Source organism: Octopus sinensis, linkage group LG14 (assembly GCF_006345805.1).
Source record: "Octopus sinensis linkage group LG14, ASM634580v1, whole genome shotgun sequence".
NCBI classification, from domain to species: domain Eukaryota; kingdom Metazoa; phylum Mollusca; class Cephalopoda; order Octopoda; family Octopodidae; genus Octopus; species Octopus sinensis.
In genome coordinates this window covers 17,218,552-17,244,030 of record NC_043010.1, presented here as the reverse complement: position 1 = coordinate 17,244,030, position 25,479 = coordinate 17,218,552, and the positions used below count along the sequence as shown (strand labels likewise).

Genomic DNA, 25,479 nt, shown 5'->3' with positions numbered 1-25,479 from the left:
TTTTTTTTTGTGAATTCTCCCCATATATATATATATATGTACACACACACACACATGCATATATAGTCCACTCTGCTGAGTGGTTGGTGTTAGGGAGGGCATCCAGTTGTAAAAATCCTGCCAAAACAGTCACAGAAGTCTGGTGCAAGCTTCTGCCTGGCCAGCTCCTGTCAAACCGTCCCACCCATGCCAGCATGGAAGGTGGACGTTAAACGATGATACACACACACACATATATATATAGATAGATAGATATAAAGCAACAATGACCTCGTCTGATTTGAACTCAGAGAAGAGGAGAGAGTGAAAATTTGAGATACTAGCAAAATAGTGTAACATAGCAGATTGCACCTTGTGTCTACCTGTCAGTTTAGCAGAGGAAATAAAACATGATCAACATGTGACTGTAGAAAATACAAAAACTATTGGTTTCTTGTTAGAATAAGCTTTATTCAGAGAAGAAAGAAAAAAAAAAATTGAAGAGTTCAGGATTAGCAAAGGAGATCATACAAAATCATTATTTGCAGATATAATAATAATAATAAAAATAAAAATCATAGTAATTAATAATAATGGTTTCAAATTCAGGCACAAAGCCAAAAATTTTGTGTGTGGGGGGAGGATTAGTCGATTGTATTGACCCCAGTATTTTACTGGTGCTTTATTCTATCGACCCCAAAAGGATGAAAGGCAAAGTTGACCTTGGCGGGATTTGAACTCAGAATGTAAAGGGCCAAAACTAAATACTGTATGGCATTTGGTCTGACGCTCTACTAATTCTGCTATCTAGCACAATAACAACAATTAATAATAATAATAATAATAATAATTTTCCTTATTAGGAGAAAAGCTTGTCTTAAAAAGGAAGTTTCAGTCAACAGGATAGATACTTGTAATTACTGGTATTTATCAACCACAACTGGATGAAAGACAAAACGAAACTAAATCTTGTAAGATATTAAAATCTGTCACTTTATTGAGTCTGCAATCTCGCCAAGTCATTATGAGGGAATAACAATAACCCTTTCACAGTTTTAGTAGCAAGTTAAGCAAAATGAGTGACACATCTCATCCTGGAGAGGATGCCAGGTTATCTCAGGTAACTTTCCCTTCCTCCCTTTAAGTCCCTGGTGGTACTTGCTTGCCCTCTTGTTTCTAATATAGGCACAAGGTTATACATTAGTGGGGAGAGCAGGGATAAATGGTTGTCTAGATCAACTCCAGTTTTTGACTGCTATTTTCTTTTTATTGATCCCCAGAAGGATGAAAGGCAAAGTTAACCTCGGCAGGATTTGAACATAAAGGGACATATCTAAGTACCACAAGGTATTTTGTCTGCTACTTCCCATCCACTGCTTTAGCCAGGTATTAGAAAGCAGCCTAGAGCTTGCAAATGTAAAGCATTGCTTGCAGCAGGATGCAAGCGGCCCAACAAGCCATCACCCGTCTTGGTGCTTCATAATTAACAAATAAATATATTTCTTGCATAATTACATCAGATTAACAGGGAAAGAACAAATAGGATGTAGTGAGGTTTATGCATTTCCTCGTTACATTAGTAAATGTTAAATTATAACAGTTGTAGCTTGAAACCAAAATTGGATTCGTTTCGCCAAAATGCTATGTTTGCCACAATAATCATTTCTTTTAAACATTTTGGTGGAGTAAAATTAGGGGAAATTAAAGAAGGGAGACTGATTCCTAGGAATCAGAGAGGTGGTTGGCAGCATTCAAACTCAAAAACAAAAACTCCAAATACTAACAGATGCCATTTGGTCTGGCCATTGCAATAACATTAATAACGATTCTTTAACTTTGGCACAAAGCCAAAAATTTGTAGGGAAGGGGTTAGGGTCAATATAAATGATCCCAGTATATTGCTGGTTCTAATTTTATTGACCTTAGTGTGAGGGTTGAAAGGCAAAGCTGACTCTGGTGGGATTTGAACTCGAAATGTAAAGACATAACTGAACAGTATTAAGTATTTAGTTCAGCCCCTACCATTTGCTACAATGATGCCATCGCCCTAAAAGTAATAAAAATAAATAAAAAATTTTGTAAAAGTCTGGAAGGGTTTGAAAGACAAGTGCTATGATGAACCTGGTGGATATATACGTTTTAACCAGGTTTAACTCAGGATTATGATAATTTGGTGTTGTTAAGGCTCCAGGAAGATAAAGTAGAGAGGAAGAGAAAGGTATACAGCAATTGTAAATTGGGGTGGGCACACCTTAGGAAGAACTGTTTTGACTACTGGAGGAATCACCGTTGTTGGTAGACACTGCAGAGCTAAGTGGAGAAATGTGGTTCTCAAAGCTGCTGCTGCCACCGTTGTTGCTGATGTTGTTGTTGCTGTTACTATTACCATTGCTAGAATTAATGTTGCTGCTACTGCTGCCGTTATTGCTACTGGCGCCGCCACCGCCGCTACCACTTCCGTTCATTACATAATTATTCCCAAGTCCATAGAGATGACCACAGTACTTAGCATCGTCAATATTGTCCTCGAAAAACATTTCCCGCATATTGAAAAAAGCCGCTCCGGTCAGCAAGCTGTCGCTGCCCGCTTGGTGCTGAGGCCCCACTCGAGGAATCTCTAGTTGTTGGGCCACTTCCTGTAGGCCACCTTTGAGGTTTTTGCAACTTTTCATCAGGTACTTCACGTCGTAAATGTTCGGGAAGTAGATTCGCAAAAGCTCAAAAAAGTCTGCTTCTTCGGCTGGTAAATTGGTGTTAGTTAATATTTTTAGCATGTAACCAAAGTCATAACCGCTATGGAATGACAGCCACTTCACTTGGTCGGTCAACACAACGCCAGAAGTCATTAGCAGTTCGGCAAAATCATCCGTATTGATACCTTCCTCTTCGTGTTTCTTGAACTGAATTCCTGAGTTAGTGAGCAGGTCAATAGATTCCTGGGCGTACATGTCCACAGTAAGATTGAACTTAAAGTTGAACTGCCAAGTTGAAATTGGTGCAGGTGTCTGGCCGTAATCATTCAGAAACGTCATACCGACTTGAATTATTTTGAGCAAATCGACATTACATCGCAGCTGCTGGTAGTGGTAGTCGGCATTGCTGCGAAATTCGCCGATGGGACGAGCCACCACCCCGGGAAACTCGGTATCCATAGCAACATATTTATAGGATTGTACAACTTGGCGAATGGTGCGGAATTCCTGCTCCAAATTAGACTGCCAGACGTCGCGAATGCTGTAATCGGCTTGTGCAACGGAGGGCATTCTTATATCGTACTGGCCACCCGTGTCATTCACTTGTGGGTAGATAACCTCGTTGATATCCTTGGGAATTTGGTAAAAATCGGTCTCGCACATCGGATCCCGAATCCGCCAATGTCTATGGGGTGGCCTGTCGGAGTAAAGAACGAAGAAAGTGGAAGTGAGGCCGATACAAATTAGTGTGGTATGGTAATTAAGACGGCAGGTTTAATATAAAACTGTTAACAGATAGAAAATTCTGGGAAGTTTGGTCGGGTCTATTATTGTTGGGATAAAGTAGGTTAGCTGCAGGTGTCAGCGATGATGGCGGATATTGGTTAGAAGATTCGTCCAAGTTGAAGAGGAAAGAGTTCTTTAAAAGAAGGGGAAAAAAATGTTCCACTGTTAGTTACAAAATATTTCTTTATAAAAAATTCACCAGACTTACAGGAAAAAAAAAAAAAAAAAAGAAACGGTTCACTTCTGGTAGCACAACAGTTTATACCGAACTAACGCAACAAATTGGTTGATAAAGAAAATTATTAATAATACGCACAAAAAAAAAAAAGGGGGAAGAAAGTAAATGCCACAAGAAATGTGGGTTGAGAGAATATTATCTGGTTGGTACCTTCAAAAATAATGTCACGAAGTTGATACTGTTTGTTGTTGGTCGTTAGACAAAACAAAATAAATTATTCCAGACGTTTGTTTATGTGTGTGTGTGTGTGTGTATTGCGTACAAGTTTTAGTCAGTGGGACAAAACTAAGATTGGATTGAAAATATAGCAGTAAAGCTTGAGTAGACAATGTCAGTTGTTTGTTTTTGTTTCTATGCTTAGATGGAATTTCTTTAATTCGGTGTCAAAATGCAATGTCTTTTCCGATATATACACATATATAAATACATATAATGGGAACTGGGTGGGGGCAGCCAAAGATTACTTGGGAAGAATATAAACAAAAGAAAGATTAAATAATTTTATAAATATTTATAGTTATATTTATAATATATCACAAATTTAGTTGAGAGAAACAACTTGGGAGTATAAATGGAATGACGATAGACGTAAATATTTCGAGACGTTAAGTGGACGGCAGGGTTGTACTATATTTTTGACAAGAAGGAAAGGAGAAAAGCTAAATGTAGTGGCTGTTGTTGTTATTAACACTGTTGGCACTGTTCGTCTTGATACTGTTTTTAGTGATAATGTTGTAGGCTCGATATTCAGGTATCGGACTTACCAGCACAGCCCAGTAAATAATACATCAGAGAGTAGATGCTTGCGGAGAAAAGGTAGCGATCACGACGTGAGCCGTCGTCGACTTCCAGGGAAATCTTTTTCTTTTTAGACGTAAATAGCAATGAATAATAATAATAGTCCGTGTAAGTACGATGTCTGTCCTCTGGCAACACTTCAGATGGAATAATTAGAGACATGAAGAAAGGAACACACACAATTAAAAAAAATATCCAAGAAATGTGAACGAACGAACGTCCGGCTTGAAACTTATCCACAGGGAAAGACGTCGATTAAAAAAAAAAAAAAGAAAAGGATTAAGATTTAAAAAATAGCAGATAAAAATTGTCAGTTGGAGGACTTGTTTCGTCGAAGAGTTGGTCTTAGGATAAGTGAGTCGTTCCTCAACACGAAACCGTAAAACATCGGATTTTAAGTTCCAATTTTCTTGTCAACACCTAATTACGTCTAACTGGAAGCGGTGTAATACTTATCATCGTATCCAATATTAAAAGATTCCGCTGATCCGAACAGTAACGTTAAGTTCAGCACGAAAAACTTCCATGAGTCTATAATAAATAGTTTTTTCACATATAACATAAACTCTTTACTTCTTCTCCTGGGAAGGAAGTGGCTTCAACATTATTCAAAGAAACTATTCTTATTGGATTAATATTGGTTTCAAATGCTGGCAAAAGGCCAGCAATTTCAGAGGAGGTGGGTAAGTCGGTTACATCGATTTCAATGCACAACTGGTACTTATTTTATCAACCTCGAAAGGATGAAAGGCAAAGTCAATCTCAGCAGAATTTGCACTCAAGACGTAAAAGACTGTTAAGCATTTTGCCCGTCATACAAACAATTCTGTCAGCTTGCCGCCTGATATTAGAGTTAATATTGGTTTCAAATGCTGGCAAAAGGCCAGCAATTTCAGAGGAGGTGGGTAAGTCGGTTACATCGATCTCAATGCACAACTGGTACTTATTTTATCAACCTCGAAAGGATGAAAGGCAAAGTCAATCTCAGCAGAATTTGCACTCAAGACGTAAAAGACTGTTAAGCATTTTGCCCGTCATACAAACAATTCTGTCAGCTTGCCGCCTGATATTAGAGTTAATATTGGTTTCAAAGGCCAACAATTTCGTTTAAGTCGATTACTGCGACTCCTGTGCTTATTTTAACTTGTACTTATTTTATTGATCCCCGACAAGTGAAAAGGCAAAGCTGTCCTCACTAGAATTTCAACTCAAAACGCAAAGACAGTCAAAATGCCGCTAAGCATTTCCCTCGTTAACAATCATGTCAGCTTGTCGCCTTATTACTGAAGCTAGCATCGAAAACTCGGATAACTGATGCGAGTGCAGTTCAACCTAAATCATTCATACATTCTATATTTTAAATGTATGGATGTATCATCATCGTCGTCGTTTAACGTCCGCCTTTCAAGCTGGCATGGTTGGGACGGTTTGACAGGAGCTGATCAGCCAGAAACCTGCACCAGACACCTGTAACTGTTTTGGCAGGATTTTTTGCAGCTAGATACCCTTTCTAACACCAACCATTTGGCAGAGTGGACTTAGTGCTTTTTACATGGCCCAAGTACATGCGAGGTCAGTTTTGGCAAGGTTTTTACAGCTGGATGCCCTTCCAAACGCCAACCACTCTACAGTGTGACTGGATGCTTTTTAAGTGGCACCTGCACTGACAAGGTCACCAAGTACCTTGCAAGACAAAAATCTTTTGAGAGAGGAGGGGACATTGGAAGAGTTGATCTTGGGTCGGATGATGAAAGGTTGTAGTGAGATAGAGAGACAGATACAGGTATCTTGCTACAGAGGAGGTACCAGGTTACCCAGCAAGAGAGAGAGAAAGATCAGGATTCAGGACAGAAACAAGTGTGCTGCTGCAAAAAAGATACATGGTTACCCAACCTGAGGGAAGTTCAAGAGAAAGAGTGAGAGAGAGAGAGTGGGATACAGCAGGATAGAGATGGTGGAAAAGTGCCAGGCATACTCACAAGGAACGGGGGATCAGAATATAAATGGTGTGATTGAGTAAAGGAAGAGAGAGAGATATAGAAGGTGGAAAGAGCCAGAGCATACCCTTGAGGTTCAAATGTCATAATATAAGTGGCAGGATATTGTGTAAGAAGCATGATTGGAGAGTGTGGAGTGGTGAAAACCTGGGTGTATATAGATGGATACAGAGAATGATACAGAGAAACAGAGCCATGAAGACAGGATTGGGGAGTGAGAGGTAGGCATATGTAAGAAGGAGGAAATGTGAAGTAGAGAAGAGATGTAGATTGGTTTGTTGGGGTAGGGTGTGTGAAAAGTTTCCTTGTTACGTGTGGGTAGAGCATACAGGTTAGGGGCTAGCAGATATCATTGATACAGTGAGACAGAGTGTGTAGGTGGGACACACAGATCGGGGCTAGCAGGTATCAATGATACAGTGAAACAGAGTGAAGAGGACAGGATTGAGGAGAGTGGGGTAAGCATAGTGCATGAAGTGGAAATGCGAGGAAGAGAAGAGATGCAGTTTGGTTTTTTGTGGTAGGGTGTGTGAGAAGTTTTCTTGCTAAGTGTGGGTGGTACACACAGTGCTTCTAGAACTCAGTTTCACTGATGCAGGTGGGTCTTCTCAGGAATCTCATGTTGCCAAACATTTCAGTTCATTGTCATTTCCTCCATGAGGCCCAACATCCTGTGATCAGCCCTTACCACTTTATTTCATGTCCTACTGGGTACCATCCACTTTCAGTGATCAGCACTTCTTTATGCAGCTGTCCCCATTCATACACATCACATGTCCAAACCAATATCGTCTTCTCTCTTGCTTGCTACATTTGATTCCTCTTATGCCCAACTTTTCTCTCAATACATTTGCACTTTGCTGTACATGTGCACATCAAATGGAGCATACTACCTTCGTTTCTCTCCAGTCTATGCATGTCTTCTGCATTCAGAGCCCATGTCTCACTACCATGGAGTATAGCCATTTGTACACAAGCATCATATAGTCTACCTTTCATTCTGAGAGAGAGAGTCCTTTTGTTGCCAACAGAGGTAATAGCTCTCTGAACTTCCTCCACCCTATTCAATGGTGGAGGATGCTCTGAAAGTATTGTTTCTATGAATATATGTATGTATGTGTACATGCGTGTGTATGTACGTACGCACGCATGCATGTATGTATGTATGTCATTGTTCAGTTTTATTTCAAGATTTCTTGCCAATAGAGAAACCAGACAAGAGGATGTCCTACTTTAACACAGCCTCCTGCCACCAGTCTATTGTGTTCAGGAACCTAGTGAAGGATAACAGCTAGAGAATCTCAAACCTGTCCTCAAGTCAAGAGTTTTCAAAACTGTGGCTCTGGTGTCCAGTGGATTTAAGGACCACATCTCCTATATGTTGAGCCATAGTGCTTGCAAAAAGAAGCATCAGTGTAATGTTTAGTTTGTCCCACCCTTTTCTCTCAATGTTAAAAACCTGTGTAGGAAGAACATTCCTTGGATTGAGACAGACACTTCGCACAGTCACATAGATATGGACATTTGTTTAATAAGCATAACTTAAGGGTATTCCTCAGTTGCACACCAACATTAAGAAAATTTTAGTGAGTACCCCTAAGCCATGACCAAAGGCAGGATGCTCATGTAGGGTATGCAATGACCATTGGTGGTGGTGGTGGGGGGGTAGACGGGGTTGAAGTGAAGCCAAGGAAGTTGTGTATGAGGCTGAGGTGGTAGCCACCACTGGCATCCAAGTAACAGTCTCAGCAGTAACGATACCTCCACCAACGACAACAACGATAGCGGCACATCAAGCAGCAGAGACAACAATACTAACAGTTGCAATGGCAGCAACAGCAACACCAACTTTGCGGCAGGAATTAGCTGCTATGCCAGCAGCAACAGAACCACCAGAACTGTGTCCAGGAATATTAGCACCAGCAGTGATTCCAGCAACAACAACATCAGACACAGATTTAATGAAAGAAACATCAGGGGTGGTAGCAGATCCAATACACAGACACAAAAATATGTCAGTTCAACCGTACACTCATTTAAGCAACGTCTGAACTACCACAAATCTACTTTCAGGATACTGGAAAGTTGCAACATCACATCTCTTGCCAGTTATGAATGATGCTTAAAAGAGAAAGGAACCCTAAGTATAATTAAAGGAAAAATCCTTGAACAACAGGGGACTTATATAAATGGGAGCAAATGACGTAAGCTTTGTTTGGCAGCGAGGGCAAGAATCTTAAAAAAATTCACTCAACTTGGGGACTCTTTTAAACTGCAGGAAAGAAGTTTTCAGTCAATGCTCTCATCTAAAATGTTTCCTACTACAAACTTGCAATTTCCCATTTGTTGAATAGGCCCACCACAGCTCCTTTGAATATCACCATGGCCAGAGCCAATGTAAGGGGGACAACCCCATCCCCCCTGCATCATGGACATTTATATATTGTTTAGAAACCAACAGACCATTATGTATTTTTCCTCTAGTTGTAGAGAGGTTATGCACCTTCAGCCATTTGAGTCTGAGGGGTCGCCTAAACTGCTAAGTGCTTTATATGACTGGCCGAAACTTTTAACTCCCTTTAAAAAATATATCACTGCTCTAATACTTCAGAGTGTGCTTCTTTTAGTAGATTATATGACTACTGACAATATCTATGTATGTATGTATCTATCTATCTATTTGTCTATCTATCTATCTATCTATATACATATGCATTAAGGGAGACACACAACAGACAGCCACTTCTACCATTATTCTTACTATAAATTCTTCCTACGACATTAAGCGATTCAAAGTCCAACAACACACATGCATAAACAGCTACAACCACACACATACACATGCTATCATTGCACACACACACACAGACCTGTGCGCATGCACATGCCCACACATACTGCCTTCTCTTGCACTCTCCTGTCTTATAAAAAATTTTCTTAAACCATTCCCTTCTGGTCATTTCAATATGTGACCGCGTGTGTATCATTGGCAATTTTCTTTCTCCGTCTTCCCTTTGGACTTTTTCTATATTTCTGATGAAGAGCTCTGCTCGAAACATGAAATCCTCTTTTTTTCTTTCCTTTCCTAAGCGTCCAATAACACTGTACTTATTCCACATCCTCGTGTTGTTATTTTTTCTTGCTTGTTCTTGTTTGGATTGACTATATATATATATATATATATATATATATATATATATATGGCCTGCTCGCTTAGCCAGCAGGGTGGCGTCATTTGAAGGCTAAAACAATGCGAAGCGCATCGTGACCATCGATGTGTAGCAACATCTGATAGCCTGGTCGGTAACGGTGATATATATATATATATACAAAATTGAGAAGAATGACCACTAAAGTGGACACCTAATATGCTAAACATAGACGTCAAATATATATATATATATATATATTCATCATCATCAACATTAAACGATGATGATGATGATGATATAAATGTATATATATATATATATATATATACATATATTTATGTATACATATATATATGTATATATATTTAAATGTGTGTATATATATATATATATATATATTCTCCTCCTCCTCATCATTTAACATCTGCACATATATATAAATGTGGTGCAGGAGTGGGTGTGTGGTAAGTAGCTTGCTTACTAACCACATGGTTCTGAGTTCAGTCCCACTCCATGAAACTTGGGCAAGTGTGTCCTACTATAGCCTTGGGCTGACCAAAGCCTTGTAAGTAGATTTGGTAGACGGAAACTGAAAGAAGCCTGTCATATATGCGTGTTTGTGTGTGTATTTGTCCCCCACCACCATCACTTGACAACTGATGTTGGTGTATTTACGTCTCTGTAACTTAGCGGCTCTGCTAAGAGACCGATGGAATAAGTACTTGGCTTACAAAGAATAAGTCCTGGAGTCGGTTTGTTCGACTAAAGGCGTGCTTCAGCATGACCACAGTCAAGATGACTGAAACAAATAAAAGAATAAAATATATATATATATATAAAACAGAGTTTGTGTGTGTGTGTGTGTGTGTGATGTGTATGTTCCTTATGGATTTGAAAACAGAGTTGCCAATTTTGACGTATGGAATATCAAAACATTCAATAATCTTTCAGCTACCAAATGAAGTATTTTTTTGCACAATAACTCTTTTTTACGACAAAAATAAGTGTGAAAACAAGATCAGGTTGTACAATTTTGAGGTCATTTTCATGCAATATTTTGATTCACTTCTAATCTCTGTTGCCAATTTTAATGTTTTCGGTGTCAAAAAATGCAGCAGTGTACAAGGAGTGTTATGAGTGCATTTGTGATGCACAAAACCCTATTTGTCAATGGAAAATGGCCAAAAAAACATGCTTTTTGGAACAATTATCGGCACATTTTCCATCAATAATGGCCTTTGTGCCACAGCTAAACTGCTAATGTGAATGTCTTCCATATTCCATGATGAAACAATATCTTTGAAGCATTGTATACCATTTCTTTGCACAAAGCCCTATTTTTCAACTGAAAATTTACTAATGAACCTTATATCTGGCATTACTGCTGTAAACAATTTGTCCATGTAGATATTCTTGGAAGCAAACGACTCCAAGGCGTAGGAGTGGCTGTGTGGTAAGTAACTTGCTTATGAACCACATGGTTCCGGGTTCAGTCCAACTGCGTGGCACCTTGGGTAAGTGTCTTCTACTATAGCCTCGGGCCGACCAAAGACTTGTGAGTGGATTTGGTAGATGAAAACTGAAAGAAGCCCGTCGTATATATATATATATATATATATATGTGTGTGTGTGTGTGTGCGTGTTTGTGTGTCTGTGTTTGTCCCCCCAACATCGCTTGACAACCGATGCTGGTGTGTTTACGTCCCCGTAACTTAGCGGTTTGGCAAAAAAAAAAGAGACCGATAGAATAAGTACTGGGCTTACAAAGAATAAGTCCTGGGGTCGATTTGATCGACTAAAGGCAGTGCTCCAGCATGGCCACAGTCACATGACTGAAACAAGTAAAAGAGAGACTCAGGAATACCAAAGGAGTGTCTCAGGTTTAAATTCAATAAAATTTCCCCAAGCATTAAGCACAGTAAGAGCTTATATTTGTTCAATTGTGGTAAAGATGTGAAGCAACGACTAAAACTTTTCAAGCATTTTTGCCTTTAACTTTTTTCTCTTTATTCAACTCAATTCATGCAAAGTTGCTCATCGTTATTAGTATATATTCATACCTATTATTCAGTCTATAAGCTGCAAAGTTTGTAAGGATTTTGCTACAATCTCCCTATTTTTCACAGTGGTTGAACATGTTCTATAACGCGGGCATTGCGGTGAAAAACAAATGTCTGACCTGATAACCCCAGAGAAGATATATATCTTTATTGCCCACAAGGGGCTAAACATAGAGGGGAGAGACAAAGGGATTAAGTCAATTACATCGACCCCAGTGCATAACTGGTACTTAATTTATCGACCCTGAAAGGATGAAAGACAAAGTCAACCTCGGCGGAATTTGAACTCACAACGTAACGGCAGACGAAATGCGGCTATGCATTACGCCCGGCATGCTAACGTTTCTGCCAGCTCACCGCCTTCCCAGTGAAGATAACGATACCACACAGCTATGTGAAGGCAAATTAAGGTCTCACACACATGAGTCTGCCCAAGGTGTGTGTTCCTTCATTGGTTGGGATCTACAATGGGTTTTTAAGGGCAGAGGGCCCCAGGACGGCAGTTATAAATGTGTGTATTTTGGAGATTGTTTTCAGGAATGGAGAAGGTAATATTATCAAAGGAGAGGTTAGAGAATGGGGTAGAAAGGTACAAGCTATTAGTAATTATTACTAGTATTGTTGTTAATTGTACTATTTGCAAGAGTCCCGACACCAATACCTTTCATACCCTTGGTTTCTCGTTATTATAAGCACTTATCTCAGGTAATGCTTCCGTAATGGATAAACAATTCCTTGGCATTTCTCTTAAGGATATACCTATTCCTTTACAAAAGACTTTCCTCTTACTCCTCCTCACTAAAACTAAGGACCTCATCCGAAGAATGTGATGGAAAGCTTTCTTCCACGACAATAATATTAACACCTATAACCTCAAATCATATAAACATCCTCCCCACAACCCCCATCTGGAAAAATTCGAAGCAGATGTGTTTCATTTGATTAGAAACATTAAAATCTCCAAATATTTAAAAAAAAAAAAAACTTTCACACACCATAAAACAAATCGTTGCATCCCCTAAATTACACGTCTTCTTGGATAAAACAGGAAATACATATTCCATTACCATCGAGGAATACAATAATTTCATGAAGAAGGAACTCTACAGATCCTACAAAAGGGCACCAACATCTGCCCTAAATGACATCAACAGCAACCAACCACTGCAAACTTATGGGGAAATTACAAGTGGACGACTGAACTGAACCACACCACCCTACACCTCCACACTTCAAACTAATACATGACCCACGTTGGACTCCTCACTTGTATCATTATCGAGCCTGGAGCTTAACCATGGTCTATCCATAGCACTTACTTAGCATTTACCCGATAGCCTTTGGGTCTTCCTGACACTAATACCTTTCATACCCCTATATATATTATATATATATATATAATTATTAATATTTGAGGGAATAAAATCCAAAACTTACAAGGAAAAAAAATTCAATTTAGAAGTACTAAATCAAATTTCACACAATATAATATATATATAAAAAATTAAAAAAACCCACCTTTTATCAATTCAAAAGGAACAATTAAATTACACCATCCAGAAAATTACATATAATAGAAATATAGCCACGAAACACGTGATGTTATTCTACAATTTATAAAAGTTATTATTATTATAGTTTTTTGCAATTTACTTAATCTTTGACATTTTATTGTTATTTTAATGTTAATATTTCTATTATATGTAATTTTCTGGATGGTGTGATTTAATTGTTCATTTTGAATTGATATAATTTTTTTTTTTTCTAATTTTATATATATATATATATATAGTCGCCATGATTAATCGTTAGCCACTACACACATTTTTTTCTCTCCTTGTTTTTCTGTGTCCCTTTCTGTAGAAGTGCATAGGCTCGAAATGTAAAAGACTTTTTCTATTCCTGAATGTTAAACTAATACATCTGTTTGTTTTGTACACCACCTGTCTTCGTCTTTTGTTTTTTCCGTAAACTTTCCCTATATATATATATATATATATATATATATATTACAGGGAGAGTTATTTCTCAACTAATAGAATTATTGAATTATATCTCATCATCTTCTTCATCATCATTGTCGTCGTTTAACATCTGCTTTCCATGCTGGCATGGGTTGGATGGTTTGACCAGAGCTGGCAAGCTAGAAGGCTGCACCAGGCTCCAATCTGATCTAGCAAGGTTTCTACAGCTGGATGTCCTTTCTAATGCCAACCGCTCTGAGAGTGTAGTGGGTGCTTTTTATGTGCTACCAGCATGAGGGCCAGTCAGGTGGTACTGGCATCAACCATGCTTGAATGTTGCTTTTTACATGCCACTGGTACTGGCATCGACCACATTCAAATGGTGCTTTTCACGTGCCACTGGCAAGGGTGCCAGTCAGGTAGTACAGGCATCAGCCAACACAATAGCATATGCTACGGTTACTGTCACATTTGGCTTGCTGGGTCTTCTCAGGCACACCATATCTCTAAAGGACTTAGTCACTCATCATCGCCTCCATGAGGCCCAGCATTTGAATGTTGTGCTTCACCACCTTATCCCAGGTCTTTCTGGGTCTACTTCTCCCACAGGTTCCCTCTACTGCTAGGGTGTGACACTTTTTCATGCAGCTGTCCTCATCCATATGCAACACATGACCATACAAGCAAAGTCATCTCTCTTACACACGACATCTGATGCTTCTTATGTCCAGTTTTTCTCTCAGGGTGCTTACACTGTCATGCATGCACACTGACATGACATATCCAGTGGAGAATACTGGCTTCATTTCTTGCAAGCTTATGCATGTCCTCAGAAGTCATGGCCCATGTTTCACTGCCATGTAGCATGGCTGTTCAAACACATGCGTCATACAGTCCAGCTTTCTCTCTGAGCGAGAGGCCCTTTGTCTTTGGCAGAGGTAGGAGCTTTCTGAACTTTGCCCAGGCTATTCTTATTCTAGCAGCTACACTCTCAGAGCATCCACCCTGTTACTGACTTGGTCACCTAGGTAAGAGAAGCTATCAATTGCCTCTAGTTTTTCCCCCTGGCATGTGACAGAAGCTGTTTTCTGTACATTTTCAGTGTTCATTGCTCCTGAGCATTTGCCACACACAAAAACTATCTTCCCAGTTAGCTATCCTTTGATATTTCTGCACCTCTTATGCGTCCATAGAATTAAAGTAGATGAGACGAAGTTTGGTTTTGTTCCTGGGAGAAGTACTACAGATATTATCTTCTTAGCGAGACAGTTACAAAAAAAGTATTTGGCCAAAAGTAAGCCATTGTACTTAACTTTGTTCGACCTGGAGAAGCTTTCAACAGGGTTTCCCCACTCCTTTATTTGGTGGTCTCTAAGGAAATTAGGAGTAGAGGACTGGCTTGTTGAAGCTGTCCAAGCCATGTACAGTGATGAATTTAACATACAAATTGGAGCACATGAGGGATCAGTTGTTAGTCCCCTTCTTATTCATCACAGTTCTCCAGGCCATAACAGAGGAATTGAAAACTGGATGCTGATGGGAACTACTATATACTGATGATTTTGCTTTTATTGCAGAATCTGGAGCAGAATTGGTGAAGAAGTTTCAGGTTTGGAAGCAAAACCTGAAATCAAAGGGCCTTAAAGTTAACTTAGCTAAGACTAAAGTTGTTGTTAGCGAGAAAAGAGATAAGATTCTCGTTTTGGTTGGTAAATTGCCCTGTTCAATATGTAGGAAAGGAGTGAGATGTAATTCCATTTGCTGCATCAAGTGTAACCTATGGGTGCGTAAGAGATGCAGTGGAATCATGGGAAGGTCATCAGATAATTGCTTTTGAGTGTAGCAGGAACAGGAAGTACTAAGAGCATGAGGGACTTAAACTCTCTAAAATGCCCAAGAGGCTCTCTTGTAGATAGTTTCTGCTATTTAGGTGGACAAATTAGTAACTGTGGTGGATGCTCAGAGAGAAATTAGTAACAGTGGTGGATGCTGAGAGTGAAAGGTAGGTTGTATGATGCTTGTGTGAGAAGAGCTTTCTTACATGGTAGTGAGACATGAACTCTGACTGCGGAGGACATGCATAGGCTGGCAACAAATGAAGACAGTGGGCTCCATTCAATTTGCAACATCAGTATGCATGACTGACAAAGCGTAACTGTGATGAAAGTGTGACCGAAAGGATAAGATAAAGATTAGGTGATGGATGGCAATAGAAGTGGCCCCTAAAGGAGTGAGATAGTGTAACGACCTGGGGTAGAGGTAGACAAAGAGGGTAAGAGAGATGCACTGGAAAGAAGGAAGGACAAAAGCATGAAGATGGTCCAATCCTGCCTCTTACACACAGGCCAAGGGGAGGAATGAAGGCGAAGTGAGCAACATGGTGTGGTGGTGTTCAGAGGATTGAACAGCTGTAAGGTGATGGCCAGCAAGATATATGACGTATGCTAGGTAGAGTATATGGCATCTCAGCCTCTAAACACCATCCTCGAGTTAGGGTTCGTCTCGCCGTAAGTGGTCAGGTGTTCTGTAGCAATTACGTTTCCATAATTAGTGCGCTCCTTTGGTCTACGTATTTACACACAACAAAATTGCCATTAATTTTATAATGGTACAGGGAAAATGGATGTAAATAGAAAGTTCATGACAAGCAAATTTAATTTTAATCTAATCTGAAAATAGAGCACTACCGATATTGTATTAAAAAGAGTATACACATACTGTGAAAATATGGTGGAAGATGTCAGAAGTAAATAGTTTTGACGTTTGACAAGATCGGTGGGAGGTGGCACCCACCGGCGACACCGTTTATCCCTTACGTCATTAGAAAAAAACATCTCGTAATGTTTACTTAAAAATGTTTTCATTCATTCATTCATATAAATTTATACATTTATTTATTAGTATCTAAACAAGAATAAAAGTGTCTATTCGAAATTGTATATACTTATATTCTTTTATCTGATAAAACAAAGGCGAAACAATAACATTCATAAAACAAAATTCCAAAAGAAACATATATATATATATATATATATATATATATATATATATATATATATATATATATGTGTGTGTGTGTGTGTGTGTGTGTGTGTGTATATATATATATATATATATATATATATATATATATATATATATATATATATGAATGTATGTGTGTGTATATATGTGTGTGTATGTATGCTGGTTTTTTTTTTATGTATGTGTGATAGCCTTTATGAAGTTAATACTAGCAAGGTGAGGAGCGACCTTCAGCTGGCCGAGCCTGGAACTCTTCATGTCTTCCTTTCTTTATAAACCATCAAACACAACACACATATTTATGTATAAAGATATATATATATTTAAATAGATGTAATTGGTATAGTAATGGACTTCTATAGAAAGAGGAAGTATTTAAAATGAAGTAAAAGACACAAATCCACGCAGAGGAATACAATAGATATACACACATGTTTACTGTGAAAATATGTTAGAGACAGAAGCGGAGCAAAAAATCGAAAAGAGACACAAACTGACAATGTTCAATTATTCATCGACGTTTCAATGATAAAACAAACTGGTGTAGAAACATGAAAAGGATCATCATATTTCTGAATGGATCAAGTACGGACGGAAAGGTAAATAATATTATGACCTCACTATTAAACTATTGACATATTTTTTATGTCTGCACATCCATCAATCCATGTGCGCCTGTTGGAATGATGTCAAGAACCAAGTGTCTTGTTTTAAAGTTAATTTTTGCTTCATCTATTCTGCAAGTCGATCGCCACTCAGTTTCCTTGATATAGGTTTCTCTTATTCCATTTCCCCCCATTTAGCTGCTATTTTTCTTCTCTCATCTTCCGTACTCACAGACTTTGTCCAATTCAGCTGTAGGTGTTTCTCTCTCTCTCTTTTTATTATCATTTCGGGGATCCCCCTGAAAGTGAAACACCATTCCCATATCAATAATATCTCCTTCATTTGTTGTTACCGCCGTCTCTTTCATTGACACTGGACACGCTCTGTTAGTTGCAACAAATTTTCTCCTCTCTTTCCGCCTCTTTGTTTATTCACATTAACATTTTTTGACATTAAAAATATTTCGATACAGGGTAAATTGTTACTCTTCCACCCGTTTCACGAGACTGCTGTCTTCTCTGATCGACAGACTTTCGGAATAGCTACCACTTACCTCAAGGAATTGGGTGGTTGTTTTTTTCGGTGAAATAATTTTGTGACCCCCAAATTCAATTATTTACATTGTTGCTTCCCTATTCTGTACCCTTCGCCGGTAAATTGTTACTGTTATTCTTATCTCAAGACGGGTGTCATAGTAAAATTATTCTCGATGTGTTAGTACTGAATAAGTATTTAAGGCAAAAGATCCTAGAAAATAAATGCAAGAATAAGTATTTCGAAGAACGACCCACTTCAAGAATATTTCTTGTGGGACGAAACAACTGATGGAGTAATGAAGACAGGCCGAGGATAGAATTTGCAGGAAATAGAAAGGTGAATGCGTTCGAAATGAAAATTTCATACAAGATCATAAATTTGATGCAAGAATAAATGAATTCCTCAAGGATATAAAAAATTTAGAGAGACGGGGATGGACATTGGGATGGCGGATATAAGCGTTGATGAACTGTTTATCGTAGTTGTTTAGGTAGTAGTCTCGAGTTCAATTCTTGGGTGAATCAGTATATATTTAGGTAAAAGCAGAACGAGCAAGCAACACCCAAACTAGAAGAGTAACTAATAGGAGCAATATTCTGTTATGGACAACAAAATGGCAATAGTCGCCTCCGTGGATCAAAGTTTTGGGAACGTTATTGAACACATAAGCGGAACAACCAAAGACATCGTGTCGGTAACAACTAAGATAAGGACACTCATTCAGTGTTATTATACTCTCTTTTTTTACTTGTTTCAGTCATTTGACTGTGGCCATGCTAGAGCACCACCTTCAGTCGAGCAAATCGACCCCAGGACTTATTCTTTGTAAGCCTAGTACTTATTCTATCGGTCTCTTTTGCCGAACCGCTAAGTTACGGGGACGTAAACACACCAGCATCGGTTGTCAAGCGATGTTGGGGAGGACAAACGCAGACACACAAACATGCATACATATACATATATACGACGGGTTTCTTTTAGTTTCCGCCTACCAAATCCACTCACAAGGCTTTGGTCGACCCGATGCTATAGTAGAAGACACTTGCCCAAGGTGCCACGTAGTGGGACTGAACCCTGAACCATGTGGTCGGTAAGCAAGCTACTTATCACAATTGTTTTACTTTTAAAGATTCTCTAAAGTTAAAAGGCACCGACTTCTTAAATAATATCTTTTTGGTCAGTGATCCCTTAAATGCACACGTATCATCAACGTTTTAATAGCCATTTTCCATGCTTGAATGGTTCTGACAATTCACTGTGGAACATTTTCTACGGCCTGACGCCTTCGGGTTGTCAACCCTTACCTGTTTCCTAGCAAAGTAATACTTTTCCCATGGTGAGACATATTTTCATGGAGGTTGGGAAACCGATGACACCGTTTGTATGAGGGAAATGCTTGCTTTTCCAATTACCAACCCACACACATTTCCAAGTAAGGAGAAGTATTTAACCAAAAAAAAAAAAACCTTTGTACTTGGCCTTTGTCTGTATGGAGAAAGCCTTTGACAGGGTCCCCAGCTCCCTTATCTGGTGGTCAATGTGTAAGCAAGGGATAGATGAGCAGTTGGTGAGAGATGTACAGGGATGCTGCCAATAAGGTGAAGGTAGGTAATGAATATAGTGTTGAATTCAGTGAACAGGTATGAGTTCACCAAGGATTGGTTCTCAGCCCCCTTTTGTTTATCATAACAGGAATTTAAGACTGGCTGGTCTTGGGAGCTTCTCTATGCTGATTACCTTGTTCTTATAGCTGAATCACTTCCAGAACTAGAGAAGAGATTTCAGGTGTGGATACAAGTTCTGGAATTAAAGGTGTTAGAGTTAATTTAGCAAAGACCAAAGTCTTAGTAAATAGGAAAACAGACAAACCACAAATCCCTTCAGGGAGATGGCCCTGCTTGATATGTAGAAAAGATTTAGCTAGTAACTCCATGAGATGTATCTGGTGCAAGCTATGGACACATGAGAGGTGCAACAATCTGAGAGGAAGATTAAAAGGGAAAATAATCTTTGTGTTTAGCAGATGTCCAGGTTCAATAAACACAAGGAATGTGGAGAAAATAGACTTTGTCAAATGCCCAGCAGGATACTTAGAAGTATTAGATAGCTTCTTCCATTAAGCTAGGGGATCAAATCAGCAGTGTGCTCTGAGAGTGTAGCTGCTAGAATATAAGAATGGGGTGGGCAAAGTTCAGAGAGCTTCTATCTTTATTGGTAACAGAGGGCCTCACCCTCAGAGTGAAAAGCAGATTGTATGATGCCTGCTTATGAACAGCCATGCTACATGGCAGTGAAACATGGGCTGTGGATATGTAAAGGCTTGAAAAGAATGAAACTAGCATGCTTTGCTGGATGTGCGACAGAATGTGTTTCAAGAGAAACATTAGGTTTAAACCTTTTGTTTCTAACCCGGCCAAAACCGGCTCTGGCTCTGTGGTAAAATGTCTTTTCATAAATTTTGAGTTAGAATATTCCACCAAGCCTTAGTCACAATTTAGGTTCCTAACACTAGCTGAATGATAACTAAGTTATTTTACTAAATTCTTTGTTATATTTAAAATAACTGAAACACAGAGCATCTCAAAATAAATACAGTAACGAAAGGGTTAAGGGGATTATGCTGGTCATGTGATGTGTTTGGACGAGGACAGATGTGTAAAAAAGTGCTGATCTCTAACTATAAAGGGAACTTGTAGAAGGGGAGATCCAGGAAGATTTGGGATGAGGTGGTGAAGTATGGTCTTTGATTGTTTAGCCTCACAGAGGCAATTACAAGTGACTGAGAGCTTTGGTGATTTACTGTGCTTGAGAAAACTTGTCAAGCTAAGTGAATTGGGGTCATTGTAGGGTTACAGGTAAAAGGCACCCCTACCAGTGGACTGTGAAAGGCACCTGTGCCAGTGACATGGAAAGAATACCTAATACACTCTGTAAAGTAGTTGGCATTTGGAAGGGCATGTAGCCATAGAAACCAAGCCAGATGACTGGAGTTTAGTGCAGTTCTCCAGTTTACAAGTCCTTGTCAAACCCATGTCAACATGGAAAACCGATGTTAAATGACAATGATGACATACACTGATACACACACACACACACACACGTATATGTATACAAGGGGATGTTGAAAAGTTCCTGGCTTTAAGGGTGTCGTGAAAGGCCTGGTTGGAGGTCCAACCTTCTAAGTTCTTTTACAGGGCTTAGAAAAAGGGAAGGACCACTGCAATAAGTGTGAATCTGAGAAGGGAATACGTTGAATAAAATCATAATTAACTGATCCTCCTCCAGTATTTTCTGTTCCCCAAAGATAGGAACTTTTCAGCCTCACCCCTTCATATATGTCATCATCATCTGTTTTCCATGCTGGCATGGGTTGAGTGGTTTAACAGGAGCTGGTCTGCCAGAGAGCTGCACCAGGCTCCATTTGTCTGATTTGGCATGGTTCCTATGGTTGGATGCCCTTCCTTATGCCAACCACTTCATAGAAGTGGCACTTTCATGGGTGCTGTTTGTGTGACACTGACTTGGGTGCTATTTATGTAGCACCAGTATGGATACTCTCCATGTAGCATTGGCACAGGTGCTTTTTCATTGCACCAGCATCCATGAGCTTGCATGGCCACTTGGCTGTGGGAGGGAGTATGACAGGGCCCTCATATTATTGAGGAGATACTTGAGGACAAGGAAGGAGAAGAAAGTGGGAATGAGAGAGAGGGCTTGTCCATAGGTAATGGTGGGGGTTCTTTAAGTAGTCCAGAGGGGAATGTTCCATAAGAGGGTGAGGGAAGATGTTTAGAGATAGCAAGTGATGGTGAGAGGAATTGGAGTGACTAGGAGGGTGTATGGTTGGTGTGCGGATAGGCATGTAAAGGAGAATAGTGGTGGGTGTTGGGATGATGGGTTTTGGGGGAATTTGATAGAGGACAGAATTATGTGTGTGTGGTGGGGCATGGCCGTAAAGGACCTGCCTGTATGTGATTTTATTTAGCTTTACATGTCTTCTCAAGCAGAGCAAATTTCCACAAGAAAATAAAACTGTTGGAAATTGAAAATTGTCTGCAACTCTCCCATGAGAAGGAAAGAGCAGACAAAGAAGCCTGGGCTGTAGACAACATAAAAACTAACCCCAGAGCTTTCTACAGGTATGCCAAAGAAACAGCTACGGTGCACTGTAGGATAGGGCCACTCCTTGAAAAGGATGGCACACTCACAGGAAAACCAATGAGGGTAAGTGAAATACTGAATGAACAATTCAAGAGTGTTTTCACTCCACCCCTTGGGCATTTCCAAATCAGCAATCCAACTGACTTCTTTACCACTGCAGATATAGAATCAGAGGCGGCGACGATAAATTACATCGATATAAAGGAAGACGATGTAATAAAGGCTATAGATGAAATGAAAACAGACTCAGCTATTGGCCCCGATGGATTCCCGGCAATCCTCCTAAAAGTATGTAAGAGAGTCCTAGCAAGACCACTGCAGTTCCTCTTTCAGAGCTTCCTTGCAGCTGGCAAACTTCCAAGAAAACTGAAGGAAGGTAAAATATGCCCTATTCATAAAGGAGGTAGCAGAGTGGAGGCCAAGAACTACAGACCTATCTCTCTGACCTCACACATCAGCAAGGTCATGGAACGAATAGTCAGAAGGAAACTAGTCACCTTCCTTGAAGAAAATGACTTGCTGCCCGACACCCAACATGGTTTCCGACCAGGAAGAAGCTGCTTAACTCAGCTCCTGCAGCACTATGACTGGGTGCTGAAACAACTGCTCAACCACTCAAATGTGGAAGTGATATATCTCGACTTCGCAAAGGCCTTCGATAAAGTCGATCATGGAATGATATGTCACAAACTGCGTGATCTTGGCATAGTTGGAAAACTAGGAGAATGGCTTCACGACTTTCTGAAGAATAGAAGTCAGGTGGTAGCAGCCAATGGGGCCACTTCCATTAGCACGCAAATAGTGAGCGGTGTTCCACAGGGCACTGTTTTGGGACCACTACTGTTCATAATGGCCCTCTCAGACATGCCCTCAGCCACGCGGAGAGCCACGATCACAAGTTATGCAGATGATACAAAAGTTTCACAGGCAATACAGAACCCTGAAGACACTAAGCACCTGCAATATGAGCTGGACGAAATATACAAGTGGGCTGAAAAGAATAGCATGCAGTTCAATGCTGAAAAGTTTCAAGCTTTATACTATCAGCATGCAAAACTGAATGCAATACCCAATGAATACACTGGACCCGGAGGGATTGCAATCCCAGAGGCACAATCAGTGCGTGACCTGGGTATTCACATGAGTGATGACGCGACCTTTCATGTACATGTTGCTAAACTGACAATGAAATGCAGACGGCTGGCTGGATGGATTCTTAGAACCTTTAGAACAAGAGAACAAGAAACCATGATGGTCCTCTGGAAGACACTTGTCCTAAGCCACTTTGACTATTGCTCTCAGCTATGGTCACCATCCAGTGTCAAGTTGATCACAGAACTTGAGGCGATCCAACGAAGCTACACGAAGAAGATAGCCTCTATGCAGAATGTAAGCTACTGGGAAAGACTCAAGAGATTAAAATTATATTCCCTGGAGCGTAGGCTGGAAAGATATGCCATAATATACATCTGGAAGATCCTGGAGGGAAGTGTCCTGAACTTTGGCATCGAGAGTTACGCAAATGCCAGAACTGGGCGCCACTGCGTGGTGCCTAGGACTCCAAACTTGCCATCAAGATGTAGGACAAGATTCTGTGATAGCCTGGGCTTCCAAGGCCCACAGCTCTTCAATATCCTCCCGAAGAACCTGAGAGACCTGCATGGGGTGGATACAGATGTCTTTAAAATGGAGCTGGATCTCTTCCTGTCAGGTGTCCCAGATGAACCAACTTCACGGCAGGAGGGGCAGATGAGGGCAGCTGCATCGAACTCTCTCATGCACCAAATAGCAGTTGCTAGAAAGCCTCCATGAAGTGAAACCAAGTAGCAACACCAAATGGCGGTGCCCCAGCATGGCCACAGCTCATAAGCTGAAACTAGAATCAATCAATCAATCAATCAATCAATCATATATATATATATACACACCATCATCATCATTTAAGGTCTGTTGTCCATGCTGGCATTGGTTGGACGGTTTGACTATATATTTGTTTTTACGTAAAGTAATATATAAGATAAGTTGGAATGTTAAACTGAAGGATCGCTCAAGACTTTTCAATAATCCTTTGTGGTATCAAGTTGCAGACTCCTTGTTGTTGTCAGGCATGCACTTAGCCAATGACTTATCTGTTGGAAACTTATAAGCATCTATAGTGCCCAGATACATATATGCACCATTATCTCTCTCTCTCTCCCTCTCTGTCTCCCCTCCCACTCTCTCTAAGTCTCCTCCTCTCTCCCTTCTCCAACTAGGATGTCCTTGTATCTTTTCTACAGCAAGACACCTATCTCTATACCTCTATCATTCTTTCAGCCTTTCATCAACTGGTACGAAGCCACCTCCCTCAATACTACTGCCCCTTGACTGGTGGTGGTGGGGGACTTTGTCTTGTCTTGCAAGTTACTTGGTGACCCCACTGGTGCTGGTGCAATGAAAAAAAGCACCTAGTACACTCTGCAAAGTGGTTAACATTAGAAAGGGCATCCAGCCACAGGAACCATGCCAGAACAGACAGTGGAGCTCAGCACAACTCTCTGGCTTTGCCAGCATGCAGAGTGGAGGCTGCATGATGATAAAATGAACTAGATATTCATCATCATCACCACCACCATCATCATCGTCATCGTCATCATCATCATAATAATTGTTGTTGTCGACATATTGTGTGGCAGAGATTAATCAACCAAATTCTTAAAACAACGTTGCTTCCTAATTTGTGGTGGTGCAATGAAGCAACAAAGTTTAATGTATTGGCGAATGTATGACTGGAAAAAACCAAAAAAAAAACAAACAAGAACTAAAAAAACTCATGTATTTTATGCATTCATAACTTTGTAGCTGTTTTAGAAACTTTATCTGTTTTCTGTTTCACATTTCTTTGGCTAGACAGGAAGTTCTCACTTTGGTTTGTGGAGCAGGTGTTTGTCTATTACAGTTCTTTTTATTTGGTCCCAGGTCAGCTCTGATGGAAGAAATCCATGATGAAAAGTGTGCCAGGCACGTTCATCTCTTGACTCTTCGGATATTGATTATTCTCGTCAATATTTTTGAAAACAGCCTTTCATTTTAAAAATAACAGTAGGGTTTGATTTGAAAGATACTTGGCTGTATTCCTGCAGAAGTAGTTACGTGCATTGTGCCTGCATATACCTAAAATAGAATGGTGCAAGCTGTAAGTTATGTGAAGTTTCTTTTCTGATGATGGGTTAGGCTATTCACATAACGTACACATATGCTGATACATATACAGTAACTTGCACCTAACTACCTTATGTTATATGCAGGCACAGTGCACTTGACTGTTTCAAAAGAACACCTTACTCAGAAACAGCTGTAAAGAACTATCTGCTTTTTTCCACTCCCTTATTTCAACATTTTGACAAGTGATCCCCTGCATCTTTATTTACCTAGCTAGGTTGAACCAACATGAAGGACTACTCAAATTCTCCTCTAAATTGTCAATGATGTTATTAACTAAATT

At 39.8% G+C, this 25,479-nt stretch overlaps 2 protein-coding genes across 2 annotated transcripts in view; one reads left to right on the top strand and one right to left on the bottom strand.

Annotated features, from left to right (window-relative positions):
- Window positions 1–440: 440 nt before the first annotated feature.
- On the bottom strand, window positions 441–4,964 carry LOC115218873 (CCR4-NOT transcription complex subunit 7-like). The gene has a single exon (XM_029788850.2). The coding sequence runs from the start codon at window positions 3,333–3,335 to the stop codon at window positions 2,232–2,234; it is 1,104 nt and encodes a 367-aa protein (XP_029644710.1). The 5' UTR covers window positions 3,336–4,964; the 3' UTR covers window positions 441–2,231.
- An 11,937-nt stretch (window positions 4,965–16,901) lies between these two features.
- LOC115219217 (BTB/POZ domain-containing protein KCTD9) overlaps window positions 16,902–25,479 on the top strand; it is a 57,718-nt gene continuing 49,140 nt past the window's right edge. The window contains exon 1 of the mRNA XM_029789351.2: window positions 16,902–17,290. Within this exon, the coding sequence (XP_029645211.1) occupies window positions 17,243–17,290 (48 nt within the window). The 5' untranslated portion in view covers window positions 16,902–17,242. The remainder of the gene's footprint in view (window positions 17,291–25,479) is intronic.

What these genes read in the sequence shown, in the direction of transcription:
- LOC115218873 (XM_029788850.2), bottom strand. Translation starts at nt 3,335, where the DNA reads ATGTGCGAGACCGATTTTTACCAAATTCCCAAGGATATCAACGAGGTT.